Source organism: Gadus chalcogrammus, chromosome 9, assembly GCF_026213295.1.
Source record: "Gadus chalcogrammus isolate NIFS_2021 chromosome 9, NIFS_Gcha_1.0, whole genome shotgun sequence".
Classification (NCBI taxonomy): domain Eukaryota; kingdom Metazoa; phylum Chordata; class Actinopteri; order Gadiformes; family Gadidae; genus Gadus; species Gadus chalcogrammus.
The window spans coordinates 18,326,244-18,345,110 of NC_079420.1; the positions used below are offsets into that span (position 1 = coordinate 18,326,244).

Sequence of the window (18,867 nt, forward strand, 5' to 3'; positions counted from 1 at the left end):
TATGACATAATAATGACATTACATACAGCCTACCTACACGTTTAACATTTCTTTAATATGTATTAATACGGTAACCTATCTCGGATTCGGTCCCACATCATTATTTTAGGATCCAAGAAAGCGTCCAGTCAGTTAGGTTCGCTTATGATATAGCACGACGTGTTGATTGTAAGTTCCCCAGTCCCCGTCAAATTCCATGCTCATCTTTAATTTCTGGATTCCAATAAGCACTTCAATTACAGTACCTGGGTTGTGACTTGAATTCGAGTAATGCAATCATGTACGTAAACGGAAATAAGGCAGTCGTGTGACAACCAGAAAGGAGAAAATAGCAAGTCTGGGGGTATTAACAACTTTGTGAGGTTAATTACTTTGTATAGGCTAGTTAAGATGTTTCTGTATTTTATATATTTTGCGTAAATTGTTACATTTCTTTTCTTTACATAGGCCTACACAATTTAAAATTATTAAATAGGCTATCAAGGGCCGTTTAAATAAGATTTGACAGCATGACATCCAATTATACTAGAAAGAAAATCATGTCGCCTACCTTCTATCTCGAATCCTGGTAGAATCCTGGCAAATGCATTTTATTCAATAATTTACTGTACTTCCAAATCCCAGCCATTCAACCACGTCAATTCAGTTTATAGAAAGATTTCAATGCATTAAAAACTAAAAAAGGAAAGGAAAAAGAAAGAAGGCATGTTCACCAGACAGCACTCTTTATACTACTGCGCTTTACTTCCACAGTGCGAGAGAGCGCTATCAACGCTCTGCTCTGCCTGTCTAGGGAGCGGCGGAGGGTCATGGCGCCCCCATGCGTTCAAATGATTAATATCTTTATTTGCATGTCATTTGAAATAAAGCATCTTAAAGTGGGCTTCTTGTTGGGGATTTATGCAAACATTATTTGGAATTGAGGTGCACTGAATATGTCATACCATCAGCAAGGGGATATTTTACTTCCCCCGCGTTGTTTGCTTTAGGCTATAGCCGAAATATAACACTAAATGAAACATTGACCGCTTGTCGTTTTTCTGCACCGCGGCTTTTCCCCAACTGTCGCGTGTTGATGACGTCAATGTAATGGCCGCTGTCGCTGTGTGGTGTAGGGCTTATTATTTTCTGAAACACAGCGGATAAAATAACCAGAAAATATTATTGTACTGCGTAAAAGCGATTTAATAGAATCGGGGCAGTTCGTTACGCAGCAAACCTGTCTTCAACGAGGTCCAGGTTGACAAGGTGAACAGGATTGTTTTGATCTAAGCTACCACTAGCAAAATAGCAGAGCTCCTCGCCGTTAGGAGTGGTTGCATTGTTAATAGAAAGAAGCATGCATGCTCCATGTCTGATAGTGAAATCCAAGCGCGCACTGTCATTTTTTATTTGACTACATGGGTGAAGTAGGGTCAGTCGCTTTGTCTAATCATGTACCCATGATCAGTGGGAAGTATGGTTTGGCGTTGACAAGTTTTGGGCCTTGTTGCTAGCTAGCCCGATCCAAGTAGCAGTAATGTCAGCAGCCACTGTACTTCAAAATGTAACTAATATTGGGAATCATATCCGCGGAGTTCGCGATATATGCGCGTCCTAAAAATATATTGCCCTACTTCTATAGTGTATACTTTTAATCGATATTCAGCGATGGCTAACTTTTATATCAGCATCCATGCAATATCCATGTATTTCATGATTTAAAGTATTTTATTTTTAAGTGTCGTTATCAAAGCTTCGTCCTTTGTAGTCCAGCCTCTGATGTTCCTAAACGTTGCTCCTCTGTTTTTTTTCTTCATGTTATTTGATGTTTGTTTACTCAAGTGGAACAATCTTTGATGGATACCCCTGAAAGCCCGACCCAGTCCCCTCAGTCACCTGAGGAGCAGGAGAAAGGCTGTTCAGACAGCGAGCTGCTGGATTCTCCCGACGAGGAGGGCAGGGTTATCTCAGACAACGAGTTAGTCGACGACGAGGACAATGGAGAGCTGGAGGAGGAGGAAGAGGAAGACATCCAGCAGTTGGCGAGTGTAGGGCGAGATTCCGAGTTGGAGGATGAAGACGAGGTGGTCCCAGAATTTGTCTCAGACCCAGATGACGACGATGAGCCCATCGGCGAGGGGGGGACAGGCAGCGGGATGATGGGGCCCGACGACGAGACCATCCTGCTGATGGACGGAGACGACGACCCTCCGCGGAAGAGCCATTCGGCTGACGATGACGATGAAGAGGAGGAGGGAGAGGAGGACAATGAAGCAGAAGAGGAAGAAGTCATTGATACGCCACAGTCTCCAGATGCCGAGCCAGACCACGGCAATAGATATTCGGCCCGAGGGAGAGAGCCCCTAGAAGATGGCGAGGAGGAAGACGAGGAGGACGACGAGGAGGACAACGAGGAAGAGGAGAAGAAGAAGGAAAGCCATCAGTCTCCTGGCCATGAGCCGAAGGATTCTGCAGCAGGGCACAAACCTGTAACAGTAGTTACAGAGGAGGTGGAGGAGGGGGAGGAGGAGGAGGAAGAAGGAGAAGAACAACAACAACAATATTGCAACAGGGTGGAGGAGGAAGAGGAAGAAGACGAATATAAGAACAGGGCAGCAGAGGAGGCCAAGAGGAGGACCGAAGAGGATGAGGAAAATGCTCGGAGGAGGAGGAGGGCGGCAGTGGCACGGGAGATGAAGGAGGACACGGCGTCGGCCTCCCGGGAGCTGGATGAGCATGAGCTGGACTACGACGAGGAGGTCCCAGAGGAGCCAAGCGCCCCCCCGGCCGCCGAGGATGAGGACGAGGAAGAGGAAGGCAAGGTGGAGCAGGGAGACGGGGAGCACGCGGAGGACAAACTCCGAAGCATGAGGAAAAGGGAGAAGAAGCCCATCCTCCCCCCTTCACCCAGGGACGGCCCGTCCAGGAAGGCGGGGGACCATAAGGGCCCGGAGAGGGGTCGCAGAGACTCTTTCAAGAAGAAAGACGAGGATGACGGGGAGATGGACGAAGGAGAGATAGACGTAAGTGAACCCCTGCAACGCCATTTGTTTTGCTGAATGCAAAGTGTGCCTTAAGCAAAACAAACAACCAAATAGCTGTGCTAGGCAGGGGCATTCATTGCCGTCACTTCGATTCAAATTTGGTGGTACTCGTTATGCTTTTGATCAATTTATTTTTGCTACGGATTTAAATGTAGACCCTTCACATGATCTAGATTATGAGTACTAGTACCACAGGTGTACTGTAAGGGATGTCTCCTTCCTAGCTGCATAGCACCAAAAACAACTGTCTGTCCTCCTTGACCATGTCCCTTTGCTTTGTTTTACAATACTAACAGATTAGCAGATTAAATACAATGCAGTATATAGAATACTTTTTTGAACAAATCAACAGATTACAGATCAGCTTCTGTGATGGCTTGTAGATGTTGTTGCAGGCTTTCAACATTTAGCCAAAGCATTAATGTGTGTGTGTGTGTGTGTGTGTGGGGGGGGGCAGGATGATGACCTTGAAGAAGGCGAGGTCAAAGACCCCATGGACCGAAAGATCAGACCACGTCCTATCTGCAGGTTCTTTGTCAAAGGTAGTCATAACACTCGACGATATTATCTATATAATGTCCCCAAACCTATGCTCCCTGTTTGCTTGCCCGCTATTATATTGTATGTTGTTTGCTAGTATGTTTTTGTCCATATCTGCTTCCTCCAGCAAACAAGCACAGTGTTCTTTACTTGCCACTCAGGAGATCACATACATTTGAAACAAAATCAGCTTTATTGCCAGAACAGCCCCCTGAGAGTCGGCTTACCATTAGTCCATCAGAAGAGGCGTATGCCGCGTTTCTTCGTGCGGGTGCGCTTCGGCCCAGCATGCCCTGGCCCAGTAGTGAAGGTGTGGCTTGGCCCAGCTCAGTTATGGCTCACGTTTCCACCGCCGACCATACCCTTATGGTAGGGCGGGGTTCAAGCCGGATGGCGATAGCCGGGGCAGCTACTTAAGCATCGTGACCTCATAGCAGCCCAACATAGATTAGCCTGCTAATAAAACCAAGGAAAAAGAAGAACGCGACAAAATGAAAAGAAGAGCAACAATGTAGGACGACCAAGAAGGACGTTAAACTTTTGCGCAATATTTTCTTCAATAAACTTAAAGATCCCATGCCATGCTATTTATGGATGCTTTAATATAGGTATTAGTGGGCCACAAACACAGTATTCAAAGACGTCCCCGAAATTCGGCCGTGGTGCAGAGTTACAGCCACTCCGAACCTGTCGCACATTGAGCTTCCCCCAAACGCGCTGTTTCGGTGGGCGTGTCAAGGCAGGTCAAGGAGGGGGGTGGGGGTGTGGCCCTGAGCAGCTTGTAGCCACAGTACAATGCGCTCTGGTTACGGTGGGCGTGTCAAGGCAGGTCAAGGAGGGGGGTGGGGGTGTGGCCCTGAGCAGCTTGTAGCCACAGTACCATGCGCTCTGTTTACGGTGGATGTATCGCAATGGCTCGTAGAAACCCATATTATACATAGATATCTATATAATATAATATAATATAATATATAATGTATATTATCACCTGGCCCTGAGCAGCCCACGGTACCATGCGCTCTGTTTACGGTGGATGTATCGCAATGGCTCTTAGAAACCCATATTATACATAGATATCTATATCATATAATCTATAATATATATTATCACCTGGCCCTGCGCAGCTTGTAGCCACGGTACCATGCGCTCTGTTTACGGTGGATGTATCGCAATGGCTCTTAGAAACCCATTTTATACATAGATATCTATATCATAATATATATTATCACGGCTAAAAGCTGTGTGAGCCTCCAGACGATAGGCTATTATGAATCTCAAACGACCGCGTCTTCTTCAGATTGATGTGGAAGTGGAAGAACCAGAGACGTCGGAGAACCCAACGAAGTCCTTTGCGATTCATTATATCGTCTGGAGGTGCACACAGCTTTTGGCCGTGATCATATGTATTATTTGATATAGATATCTATGTATTATATGATATTATTTAGATGTAGAGCCCCAGGACTGTAACGCAAGTGTTGTACACTTCCTTGTTATTTGGATAACCGTTCTGCTGTTGGTGTGATAACACGTCGGACTCTCGTCTCTGGTATTTCTACAACGAGACTCGTAGTGGGGGTCATCTCAGCCATGGTTGAGAATGAATTGGGGGAAAGGAACTTTGGCTTTGACTCCCTGAAGTACATGAACCACGACATGGAGGAGAAGGGGATTGTTGGCCGCGAATGTATCCCGCTTGAGCCCTGCTTCCCGCCGCCTCGGCAGCGGTCAGCGCTAATCACCGCCTCCTGAAGCGGTGGTCCATCGGCAGCGAGGCTCCGGCGGGAGACGACCGCGGTCAACAATCCCTTTCTCCTCCATGTTGTGGTTCATGCCCGGCTGCCCGCTGCCGGGCGGTGGTGCTTCGCGGCGGTGGTGCCTCGCGGCAACCGGCGGCAGGCAGCATGTCGCAGTTCATGAAATTCGATGTCGTTCTGCCATTGCATTCAAAATTCTGTAACTAGCCTGTTACTACGAACTAAGCAACTACCATACACGTATTAGCATTTAGCACTAGCTCAATCACGACTCCTTCAGAATTCTTGTGGGTGGTTACGAACCAACCAAGTGGGCAGGGCCATGAATAATAGTTTGACAACGCTACGTCACAGTGTCACCTTATCCAGATTGGCTCATTTCTTCTGCCTTTTTCCTTTCATTGCCTATTGCATTCAGCAGACAAACTGCATAGATTTCAAACTTACCACAGCTCACAAACTTATTCAGACCTATGTTATTTAACAAACAACAGGAAAAATGTGATTTTAATGGCATGGGCTCTTTAAGCTTTCGCCGTTGTCCTGAAATGCCTTGCGGGTACTGTTTGCATTATCCCCCTGTCGCATGCAAGTGACGATTCTGTCTACCAAATATTTTGTAAGCTAAATATTGGAGGCTGAATATGCCTTGGAAGACAAACCCTTCCAGACATTGCTCACAACATTAACCGTTACGCTGAAAGAGCTCCACGCGCACACAAAATTGAAATCTAAAATAAATAGAGACACCTTTTCCGTTAGTTTGAAAAAATCAACAAGCACTATTGCAACTGCTTCTGTTGTGTTTTTTTAACACCATGAACTCAAACACCACAAATCACGTTTTTTTTTATTCTGTTTGGGCCCCTTTCATATGTGGTCCTGAATCGGAAACGGGTCAGATTCAGGCGACTGTAGAGTCACTCTAGACCAGGGCTAGCCAACAAGGAGCCGCGGCAACCTGTTCCCCTGCAGGGACCACGTGGGTCGCCCGCAGGTAGTTGTGTCGTTGTGTGACTGTTATAATGAGCAATGTTGCATCTGAAATGCGCCACACACCGTAGCAATATACTATAGGTGTAGGAAGCCCAACCCTCGGGCACCAGTATTAAATAAATCGATGCTCAGATGGAGCTTCTCCATCCACACAAACTGTGGTGTTATACTATAAGTTCCCAAAAGCTGACCTGTTTTCTTTCGAATAGGGCTAGTTCTGCCATACCATTTCATCTAAACATTGCACAATGTTCAAACCACCTTAGATTCCGGCTACTATCATGCTATGCAACATGATTGTCTTCCGACATTTTTAGGCTACAATGAAGCTCTTCCGTAATTGGGTACACAGAGTTCTTCTGTGCATGCTGCATTTGGCAGCATTTGTTATTGCTCTTCTGCTCAGTTCGGACTGTGACTGACTGGTTCACACCGGAATCTCAGCTTGGCCACCTTTTAAAACCTATTGTGAATAGTCAAACATAAGAATCAGATCTGAACCAAATATCAGAGTAGAGCAGTGTGAACAAAGCCGAGGCGACTCAGAATGTTTAGTGGGGGGCAGCCCAATTCATTAGTGGGGGGCAGCCCAATTCATTAGTGGGGGGCAGCCCAATTCATTAGTGGGGGGCAGCCCAATTCATTTCAATGATGACCCACCACAAAAGTGGCATGCCTGAGGTGCAAAGGGACTGCAGCGTAAAGCCTATTGTAAGTGTATGTATGTGTACCAAAGTATCACAGTACTAAGGTTTTAGGCTGTCTAATCATGTCTACGTCAATCACTCTCCAGGGAGAACAGCGGCTTGTGTGCTTTTGGTCCTTGCTCGTGATTGCCCATTTCCAACTATAGGGGGAGCCCTTGCAGAGAGCATTTATGTGTATTGCTCTTTTAGGGGCTATGTAGACTAAAATCATGCATCAATTATTGTAACTTAGTTGTTATTAAAAGGAATATTACATTTTATTATGTATCTCACATTTTTAAAATCGAGTACCAGGACTTTTTTTTGGAGCCCCTTTACTTTCTTTTTCTTTTTTGTTGTGAAGCGCATTGGGTCATAGAAATGGCTATACAAGACTATTCTTATTATGTATTTATAGAACTTAGTGCTTGCATTGCATTTTGTCCAATTACTTTATTGTAGTTTATCTTTGCATTCAACCACAGGTAATTGTACTTGGGGCATGAACTGTCGGTTCATCCACCCGGGAGTCAACGACAAAGGCAACTACTCCCTCATCACCAAGCCCGACCTGTTCTCCCCCAACGGGGCGCCCCCAGGGGCACCCCATCCCCTCCTGCCAAACAACCCATGGGTAGGTTTCACTTTTTGTTGACGGGCCTGCACACACCCACACACACACCCACACACACCAATACTCTCTATTTCGGCTGAATCACTCCCACTTATCCTCTCTCTCTGTTGTTTGTCTCCCTCCCACTCACTCTCACTTGTTTTCCGTACCAGTCTCTTGGCTCGAGCCAAATGGTTTTCACATGACAAAGCCAAAAGCTTTGTCATGTGAAAGAGTTCAGTCGTGATAGCACTAATGTACTAATGTCAAATACAACTGTGTTCTGCATGTATTTATTATATAGGGGCGACTGGGGAGCCTATTTTACTCATGTCCTCTAGGCTAAGGAAAAATAAGACAGGATAAAAATGAAAACATGGACCTTTATTTCAGGGTGTCCCCTGTCAATCAAAATGATAACATGCATTTATGACTTAGGTCTGGGAAAATAGGACTTCTCAAAACAAGGAGTTGTGGCTTAACTTGCCGTGAATGCATTTCCTTTTCCAAAAAGTCTTGTATGCTTAAGGTGACTTTCAATAATATAAAACCTGTCAATATTTCTGTATTTTGCCACTTCTCTGATGGATTTTCACCTTTGAGATCAGTGGCTGCTCTCTTTCTCCCTCTCTTCTTGGCACAATATCTTTTCTACAATAGTTAAAATATGATAAAAACAGAATCAGTTGTGTGATACTACATTGAAATACCACTTTATACTTTAGAGACTTAACTTAAAGTGCATCATGGTGGGATAAGTTGGAAGTCTGGCTCAATTTACCCCAAAGCATGTGGCTTACTTTGCCCGACAGCCACGATTTTGGGAAAAAAAACTCCTAGTTTAACAATTCAAGCTAATCTTTAGCTAAATTATTCCCATGGTTTTATACCATGGAATATTACCACCATATATTACATATATATTTACAAGTGGATACATTTGCCCTTATACCTGATATGTTAAAAACTTACTTTGACATGAAAAATACTGTTTACTGTGAAAAAAACATACTTGGAACTTTACCATGTGCTTCTCTACACCACAGCCAGATATAATTGATGGGTGCGTCCTTTGGTGGTCAAATGACCATACATGCGGAAAGTTTCCTAAATATATGGGGGTGGTCAATTTACCCCCCAATATACCCACCCATCTTACCCCAATCTTGCCTACATTATAAATCATAGGCCCATAACAAATATATTAAGTGTCTGATTTAATATTGATAACCAACACGTTTTTCTCCCTAACATCAAGGACATCAAGTGGTTCCATACTTTGTTAAATATGTCTGAAACATTGACCAGTGTGTAAACAAGACCTTTCTCCAATATATCAGCTCTCAATGATTTATTTTAGATTAGGAAGGAAAAAAAGAGCATCAAACTGTATGGGTTGCACTCGCGCTCAATCCCTCTCTCCGTCACTATCCCTCCTTCACTCTCTCTTGCTCCCTCGCCCTGTCTTGTTGTTGTCGCTGAGTGGACGAATGGAGGAACCTGTGCCTCCATGTGTTCCTTACCGTTGTGTGACCTCCCTTCTCCGCAGGGCGCCCCTCCGGTGGAGGAGCTCCCGCCGCCCCCGCCGCCCGTGGAGCCTCCTGTGGAGAGTGCCTGGGAGCGGGGCCTGAGGCATGCCAAAGAGGTGATGCCCACCGGTCTTTGATCAGCCGATCGCCCCCCCTTGTCCCCAGACGGCCGCCTGCCTCTGATGAACGGATAATGAACAGAAAACGTGAAACACGTTTTCTGTTCATTATCCGTTCATCAGAGGCGGCGTCTAGACTGATCAATGAAGTGTCGTCTCATATTAGCGGTCGAAGACTAAAACCGTTCCTCGCATTGAGCTCTTGAGGACTGAAAAAAAAATGTTGTTCGGTTCCGGTTTCCGACCGACCCTGTCAATTTATGTGCGACCCAAATTATTTTATGAGCTTTACAATTTTTTTTTAATAATAATAATTAAAAATAAAATAAAAAATATATGCAAACTATAATAACGTTTTTGTACAGCACCTCTTCATTCTGTACAAGGATGAGCGAATTTTCTCGTTTTTAAATGAAAACAACCTACCTATCATTCGCTGCCGCTGGAAAAAATTAAATAAATTCCCTACCTACCCATGACCTCAACTGACATCCAAAAGGAAGCAAATTATTTATTTTTTTAGGACTGACTTTTCATTTTTATTTGATTCAAACTGTTGGTATTATCCCACTTTCTATCAAATAAGAGTCACGTTTTATTTGCTCTGGCATAATGCGTCTGCCCCCTTCCCGTTCAGAGAGATTTCCAGCAGACCTGGCCTAGGTCTGGACAATAGCAGCCGTTTATCTAACGCGGGGCAGGTTTGATAGGACTGTACATAGCAGCGCCCAATCAACACCGTTGAGGCATAAACAACAAAGATGGACGCCACTGACGTGTCATATGTGTTATTGCCCTGATTAGTTCCATGTCCGATTCCTCCTGAGGTCATTTGGTCTACGGTCATTGATAACGAGCCCTTGGCAGTCGGAAAGGGGGGGTCCAGACCACGTCCTTTCCATGTGAAGTACATAGGCATTGATTCACCTTCTTTTTATTCAAACATGGGGACCCAGGTTCTAAAGAAAGCCACTATACGCAAGGAGCAGGAGCCTGACTTTGAGGAGAAGCGCTTCAACGTCACCATTGGAGAGGACGAAAGGGAGTTTGACAAGGAGAACGACTTCTTTAGAGAGCGCAACTACCGCATTATCAGAGAGTAAATACACACACACACACACCCACACTCTCATATTGAGGTATAATACACAAGCCTATCACCTCAGTTAACATTTTATCATCCATTATGAGTATATACATTTCTAAGCCTAAGTGCACATTAATTGTTTACTGAAACAATTTGATGCTAGTTTATTGTATTCAAGGGCACCATTTTTTACCTTCACTTTTCTTCTATTTTCTGTTAACTTCCCACAAGATTGATAAAGTATCTGAATAAACAAATAATACTTTCTCTCCCAACCCTCAATTCTTCATTTTAATACCACGTCTGTAATAAACAGAATGTTAACTCATCAATTTTATTTAATTTTTTCAGTGAAATGGACTTCAGGGAACCCATCTACCCCGGGTGAGTGGCAGACTTAATATTTTGGTGTCTGTTTAATTTTTCGGTTTACATTTTCCTTTATAGATAGGCTTTTTGTCTCTCGGCATATACTTGACTTCAGGCTGAGTAAAACGATTTGTTCATTAAGCTCTTCATTCTGAGGCCACCTGTATCTGGGCCAGAAAATGTAACAATGCGTTCTTGCAATAGCTTTCTGTTTGTGTCTCCTCATGTTGATATTGCTTTCGTTTGTATTGGATTTGTTTGTTTTTTGATTCTGCCTCAAGCTTTGACAATTAAAATTATTGTTTGCTAAAGCTCATTTATGTATTAAGTGTTAAATCACTGACACTAGAGAAATTTGAATAAGTAAAGAAAATGCAATGCAATTCCTACATCAAAGTGTTGCTCACTATTGATAATTGCTTTGGTCTGACAGCCAAGATCCTCACAGCTGGATTCAGAAACTCTGGTCCTGTCCATTACTGGACATGTTTTGATGGTCGGTCTCAGTGTGCGGTTAATGATTTAGATTGGGATGTTTTATAGGTTTGGGTCGGCCTTTATGTAGTACGAGTTAACTCATTTGAGATTGTTGATGTATCAGCTAGGGATTTAACACCGCAAAGCGGGCAGCACTACCATCCTTTCCAGTTATTGAACAACCGTCGTTTTCACATATTGACTCCTTGTGGATTCTTCTGGATCAAGGCCAAAATGTGCAGAGGCAGCCCAGCTGTGTCCCTGCCGCTGTTTCTCCCACATATTGAGGTCCTTTTTGTCTTAATTGTTTCAGGGAGCCGTATGCCGACCCATACTATGACTATGAGATGGAGGCCCTGTGGCGAGGGGGGCAGTACGAGAACTTCAGAGTGCAGTACACAGAAGCCCCTCCTCTACCATACCACTACACTGTGAGTACACCCCCCCCCACACCTACTGTTGTTATGTTATTTAATAGAACCCAAAGCTGTATTAATGACTTGTGGCATTGTATGCCAGTCTGTTTCGCTGCCCTGTATGCGATCCGAGCAGGCAGTCCAGTGCATTTATAGCATCCGATCTTGTTAATCGTACTCCCTCTTTCCTGTTTGGGTCAACACTTTGAATCCTACCTTTTTATTTTTTTTATTTAACCTTTATTTTTCCAGATAAAACATTAAGAACAGTTTCTTATTTACAATATTGATCTGGTTTATTCTGTAACCGAGGATGGCGCTTGTCACCTTCCATACCCACGTCCTTCCAAGGCTGCCCGGTCTGGTCCTCATTAAACGTCGGGTGTATGACCCTTGCCCCCAGGAGCGCGAGAGGGAGCGAGACCCCCGGGACCGCAACCGGGACCGGGACCACGAGCGGGACCACCGCGAGCGGGAGCGCCGGCAGCGGGAGCGCGAGAGGGAGCGCGAGAAGGAGCGCCTGCGCCGCAAGGAGGAGTGGGACCGGGACCGCCTGAAGCGGGAGGAGAAGGACCGCCCCCCCCGGGTGCGCCCCCCGCGGGAGCCCCGGGAGAAGAAGGAGGAGGACATCAAGATGAAGGTCCGCCCCGAGCCCCACTCGCCCGTCCCCCCGCCGCCCACCAAGTAAGTCTCCCGCCGCGAAGGCGTCGCTTCCGTCCAAGTGTCAGGATTTGTGTGCGGTTCTGTTTGTGTCCAATCGAGTCGTCGCTTCCACCAAACCAAGTGAGCTGATTTCTGGGTCGTTTGCGTCGCTGCAGCCGAAGAGGCGGTATGTGTGAGCTTTGTGGTAGCTTTTGAGTGTCTCGATGATGGTGATATGTCTGGCTGCGCTGTTCACCGCTGGAGGGGAGAACCATCCAGTATCCAGTAATCAAGTATTAAGACAATGAATCTAACCTGCTGGTATGGGGGTTTGGTAAGGCATATATTATTACTAATAATTAAATAGAATCGTGAAAGAAAAGAGAAACTGCAATTCATTTTAAGTTTGGTCTATTAAGTCGTTGGTCATATCATATTTTCTTCTCTTAAACAAAAGAAGTTTCTAATTCACTGGATTAGGAAATGAATATCTCAACGGACCAAATTTAGCCTAAAATGGTGCAGCCAATAGGATGGCAAGCCTAAGGCATGTCTGGTACTTCTTTGTTGGAGCTCATCTTAGCAGGTGTGTTTTCATGCACACTACGCACCAAGTTGTATTGCTTCCAGCCGCACACCAATGCTGTGTTCCAGTATCCGTACTTCCCATACTTACTTTACTTAGTATGAGTACGTAGGGCAGTGGCTCTCAACCTTTTTTGAGCAAACGCCACCCTGACCTTGCCCTGATCCTCTGTCGCCCCCCCCCCCCCCCCCCCCTCACACTCGTGCTATATTGCTTAAAGGTGCTGTTTTTTCATTAATTTTGCTTTGGTCACCAGTAGCAATGAATGCCCCGTGAGTCAGATTTGGTGGAAAAAATATGCTCTGGTGCTCCTGTTTCACGAAGGGAGGGAGAGAGGGAGAGGGAGAGGGAGAGAGAGAGGGAGAGAGAGAGAGAGACTGCCCCAAGACTAATGAATGTCCAATCCAACCAATTCTTCAACTCTTCTTTCGTGGCCAAGAGATGCGACGTTGTTTATTTTTTAATATATTTTATTATGAAGGCATCTGGGAGGCAGGGCTATATATTGCACTGAAGGGACAAGATTAAACAGTTTCTTGTAGAATGACACCTTCAAAAATAAAAAAGCCCTTTTTTGTGCCGTTTTGGTTTCTTCTGGAATTATAAGATAATTTCCCTATGAGCCTGTATTATAATTAAGCAGATTTAGCCCACTGTTACAAGCAATAGGAGGCAAGTTGGATAGGGAAAAAAACACGACCACATCAGCATTGGTTGTAATTAGGGATGTAACGATATGCGTATCGAAACAGAAATCGCGACACTCAAAGCCACGAACCTGCCTCGCGGTGTAATAAGGCAGATAATAGGATATTTTACCGAAAACAAAACCAATGCAGGTCACTTTGACCAGCACCGTTTTTGCTAGTGGGAACGCTGGTTAGTGCTACCAAACTATTCAAATTTCTATTGTTTATTTGTCACTAATACATTCAAATATGTACGCCTAAACCACAAAACTAGTTGAGGGTTTTTGCCTACCGGCAAGCATCCTCCAACTGCAATCTTTGGTTATTTATTTATTCATTTTGCCATAGGCCTACTTTAATAGTATTCTTTCTGTTCAAATCAGTTCTGTGTTCCAAATTATTTGTTATTAAATGTTACATTAATTTAATTGTTATATAAGCGGTGTTTAAATAAAAAGCTTTTTAAATTAAAAAAAATCCTGGGATGAATCGAACCGTGGGTCAAAAATCGTGATACAATCCGAATCGTGAGTTTGTGTATCGTTACAGCCCTAGTTGTATTGTAGTCTTTTTTTAATAAAAAGGAACATTATAGGCTACAAGATGTGTTATTTTATCCTGGACAAAAATCATGTAAACAACATATGCACATCACCTGAATAATCAAGTGAATAACAGTTAACTATCAAACCAATCACGAAACGGATCACGCGCGAGGCCTAATTAGGCATATATATTTTGTAGTTGAAATGCAACAATCTTTTCGTGGAGACTACACTCAGCAGCTGGAACTGAACAACAGCAAGAGGAAGGAGGGAAACCGGCTATGAAACAAAAAGACTTGGGTTATGTTTATCAGCGTTACTATAGAGATCATGACAATAGCTGATGTAACGGGAGTCCGGGTGTGTGTGCAGGACTGAAATACACCGGTGGACCACTGTTCCACTGCGCATAGACAGTAAAAAGTAGCTTAGACGGTAGAGGTTAGAAACCAATAAATGAAAATAGGCTATTTATTTCAGGTAGCCTATTTTTGCACCAAAAAGATTTGAAAACCATGAAAGTTTATAATACCCCCCTCCAAAATAAAGATCACGTTCCCAGCGCCCCCCCTAGGTTGTGCGAACGCCCCCTGGGGTTGGTAATGCCCCCGTTGAGAAACCATGACGTAGGGCAGGGGTGCCCAACCAGTCGATCGCGGTCTACCAGTAGACCGCCGACAGATCCCAAGTCGACCGCGAGGGGTAAAGAAGAAAAAAAAAATTTTTTTTTTTTTTTTTGATAAAATAAAATTTGCGCGGGACATATACGCGCGGTAGCGCATGCGCTGTCAACAGCAGTTGAAAGCCGTCAACAGTAGTTACGCACTCCTAAACGTTGGCATGGCTGAGGGGAAACGAGCTCAGACCTGAGTGGGAGGAAGATTATTGAATATTGTTGAGAAGGTGCTGTGCGCAGACGGAATGAACCCCCCCCCCCCCCCCCCCCCGCTTGAAGGTAGGTTTGCAATGTTGACACTAGGCTGGTAGATCTCGGGAGGTTGGCTACTTGAAAAGTAGATCTTGGGTCAAAAAAGGTTGGGCACCCCTGACGTAGGGCATTCCAATTATGATCGGGCGAAAAGAAGTGTACTGAATGGACCCGGATGGTGCACTCAAAACGGTCAAACCGCTGTGGATCGATGTACACTTCTGGTACTCAACGACAACCATCGTAGCTACATAGCGGAAGAGGCGTAGCCAGGCTGAGCCCACGTCGGCGTATTTTCCACATTTTTATGGCTTTTTAGTTTTTTTATAGCTGCTAGGCGTAAAGTGTTCACCGCTCAAAGCGGGATATTTATTGTGGGGGGCAGTTGCGATCCAAATTTCCAGTAAGTACACCACAAAGTATTCATTTTGGAACAACACTGACATCTGAAAATCTGCTCACTTAGTGAGTGCGGATAGTGTACTACGTTTAAGTGTGCTTATGGAACCACGCACAACCAGGCAATTATCATGATTGGGCATGGGACTCACACAAGCTCACTATCACCCTGTACAATCACCCTGTAGCTGGCCACCTTTGATGAGGGTGTCTAGTGATGAAAGGCCGTAACACCCACTGATTCAAAGGTACACTACTGAGGATGTGTCCCGAAATGTACATCTTTCCCATGTCGGTTCCCACGTCACTGTCAACATCAAGGCAAACCTCATGTGAGCATCAATACCATCTATTGGCACAACGGACAGGTAACATCTCATCCCGTGTTTTATGATTCAATGGAAGTATGGATATCGGACCACAGCACAACTCTATAGGTGGCCACTAGGCATTCCGTTTTCCCCTCATGCCAAATCACTTAAAAATGATCAGGGGTCTCATTTATAAAACTCTGCGTGGGATCGTTACTAGAAGTGTACGTGCGCCCAAAAGCCAAGTTTTGAGTGCGCCAAAAAATATTCAGACTTATAAAACTCTGCGTAAGCACTAGGGCTGGGACGACGCGTCGACGTAATCGATTACGTCGACGCATAAATTACGTCGACGAGAAAAATGCGCGTCGATAAAAAAAAAAAAAAAATAATAATAATAATAATTAGATGGGCGGCACCGGAGCGTAGTAGCAACGCGAGTGGCTCCCCAGACTTTCATAAGTGCAAGGCGCCAGGCACTCGTTCCTCTAAGTATGGGAATTATTCAATGTAAAAGGAAACGATTCCTTGATATGTCGTCTTTGCAAAATGACTTTCCATTCTAGCACCACGGCAATTCACCAGCACCTGAAGAGGCGCCACCTGGTAGCAGCTGCAGATGACCGAGCACCGTAGAATTGCATTACTTTGAACTTTTATTTTGGAATTTAAAGGCAATAAACATGTATTGAAATGTTAAGGAATTCATATTTTATGTAAATCAACATGTATAAATTGCTATTAGTCAATTAATGGGGAGATAATCGATAATCGAATCTAATCGAAATCGAATCGGACTGAAAAAATGAATCGTTAGATTAATCGATGCATCGAAAAAATAATCGCTAGATGAATCGTTTAAAAAATAATCGTTTATCCCAGCCCTAGTAAGCACACCTCTAAACATTCTTTGCTTTATAAATCACAGAATGCCTACAAGTGTGCACAGCTGAATCAGCTTCATGTTCCGCCCTGTACATGCCCCTTTTTAACCATAAATGGTCAATGCAAACGACCTCATGAATGCGACCTGCATATAAAACGGACTCGGATGCAAGTACTATGTCTTGTCGAAAACAATGGCAGAAGGACTGAGAAAAGCAAAAAAACAAAATTTCACGGTGGTTGAAGTGGAGACACTTGTAGCCCACAAGTGTCTCCACTTCAACCACCGTGAAATTTTGCTTTTTTGCACAATCCGCACTCACTAAGTGAGCAGGCCTCCACCTCACCCACAAGTTGTGGGTGAGGTGGAGGCCTGATAAGTAGTTTTGTTCGGCGTTCACGGGATTGGGATCGCTAACAACAAAAAGCAGAGTGAGTGGCAACATTTGCTACAGCAGTGAACTCTGTCAGTGGCACAGAGCGCACAGTCCCAGAATTAAAAAAGAAGTGGTCTGACACAAAGGTACATATTTTTATGTACCAATAAATCGTTATGGTCCCTGAAGACCCCCTCTCCCTCCGAATCCTCCCATTTGCATGGTTCTCCAGCAGTGCCAGCAGTGCCATGGAGCAGCATTACGCACGGGGCTCACCGCTGTATTTATAGGGTTATGGTAATAAGATTGACCGAGAACACCTTGGATAATCAGTTTGTAATCACCCACGTAAAATGTTCTTGAACATAACCCCATTTTAATGCCTGATTTGTCATGAAAAGAGTCAAGAGGAACGGACAATAATATAACGATTGTGATGAGGAGTATGTGGCTTGGTTTTCCACACTTGGGATTTAATTGACATTTAATTATGTGTTACAGTGTCACATAAAAATATTATGTTATTGACAAATGTTGGACAGATGCTTTATTCCATGCAGTGGACAGTATGGAGTGATGGGATTAAATGGGAATTTTCATTTTGATTCTAAGGAGATGTTTCTGGAGTTATAACTGAGGAATAACACAGTTGACTTAAATTATTCTGATTACATAGATTTAACGCATGATACGGGTTGAAATTAAATTTATGAAGGCCGATGACAAAACATAATCGTTCTTCTCACTCTACATTTCTTCAGTCTTACTTCAGTTCACCACCACACCGTCTGTGTCGCCAATTCTCCTTTTTCTCCAAACCATGTGTACGCATGGGTCAGAGTTTGCTTAGGGCTGCACACATTCTCCCGTCAAGTTAGTTTTTTATAGATCACAACCTTGGCGTGGAAAATCACGTACGCCACTTTCAGCCCCGTTTTGTGCGTTCGCAACGGTTATTAATGAGTCCCCAGGTATTTATATGTTGTCTACCAGTCTGTTAAAAGATCTGCAACGTATCAGTGGGAGTTGAGTCTCATTCGTAAATTGTTAATCCTTTCTGTGGGATGTTTTTCGGTTTGCACGTCATCACAACATTACTCAGTCCAGCTTATTCTAGGGCAGGGCGGATGTTTTGTTACTGTCATTAAACCATTGCCTTTTGTTTTCACAGTGACATCTGAATGCACTTTCATGTCGCGTCTCTGCTTTCTTGCAACATAGTATTAATAGTGGTAGTGGTGGTGGTGTCCAAAATTAACTTAAATGACCATAACAATGATATAAAATTAGTAAATAATTGCGTATTAAACTAATCGCCTGGTGATTTTAAGATCATGCTGCTCAAATATAAATCTCTACATGGTTTAGGGCCAAATTATATAACTAATATGCTTATACAGCATAAGCCTTCTAGACCAGTGTTTCCCAAACTTTTTTTCGTGGGGACCTATTTTCTTTCAATTACTAAACCTCAACCCAATTCCCAATAGGCCTTATCAATAAATCGTGAGAGTAACACATTTTCTGCATTATTGAAAATTCCTGAACATTTATCTATGATCTTAAACCATTTCGAAGAGATAAATCAGAACTTTGTTTAAAGGTCACATATTATACCACCAGGTGTGAGTGTGATTAGCCATTACAAGCCGTTTTGAAAATCTGCCTCTTCTGACATCACAAGTGGACGTGACCACCTGTATGACAAATAGATGAGCAAAGTCTTCTGGTCAACTGGGTAGGCTGGTAGAGTTGCATGTGTCCACATGTAGGTGGACACGCCCACTTTTGATGTCAGAAGAGGGAGATTGGTAAAACATCCGGTAATGGCTTATTACACTCACACCTGGTGGCTTAATGTCACCTTTTAATGCATGTGTTGTTGAAAAC

The 18,867-nt window shown here is 44.0% G+C and overlaps 1 protein-coding gene across 1 annotated transcript in view; it reads left to right on the forward strand.

Annotated features, from left to right (window-relative positions):
* Nucleotides 1-1,007: 1,007 nt before the first annotated feature.
* Nucleotides 1,008-18,867, forward strand: part of zc3h18 (zinc finger CCCH-type containing 18) — a 43,119-nt gene continuing 25,259 nt past the window's right edge. Inside the window, exons 1-9 of the mRNA XM_056599770.1 lie at nt 1,008-1,248; nt 1,825-3,005; nt 3,484-3,568; nt 7,491-7,639; nt 9,168-9,263; nt 10,223-10,365; nt 10,705-10,737; nt 11,513-11,630; nt 12,019-12,299. Coding sequence (XP_056455745.1) covers nt 1,839-3,005; nt 3,484-3,568; nt 7,491-7,639; nt 9,168-9,263; nt 10,223-10,365; nt 10,705-10,737; nt 11,513-11,630; nt 12,019-12,299 — 2,072 coding nt within the window. The 5' untranslated portion in view covers nt 1,008-1,248; nt 1,825-1,838. The remainder of the gene's footprint in view (nt 1,249-1,824; nt 3,006-3,483; nt 3,569-7,490; nt 7,640-9,167; nt 9,264-10,222; nt 10,366-10,704; nt 10,738-11,512; nt 11,631-12,018; nt 12,300-18,867) is intronic.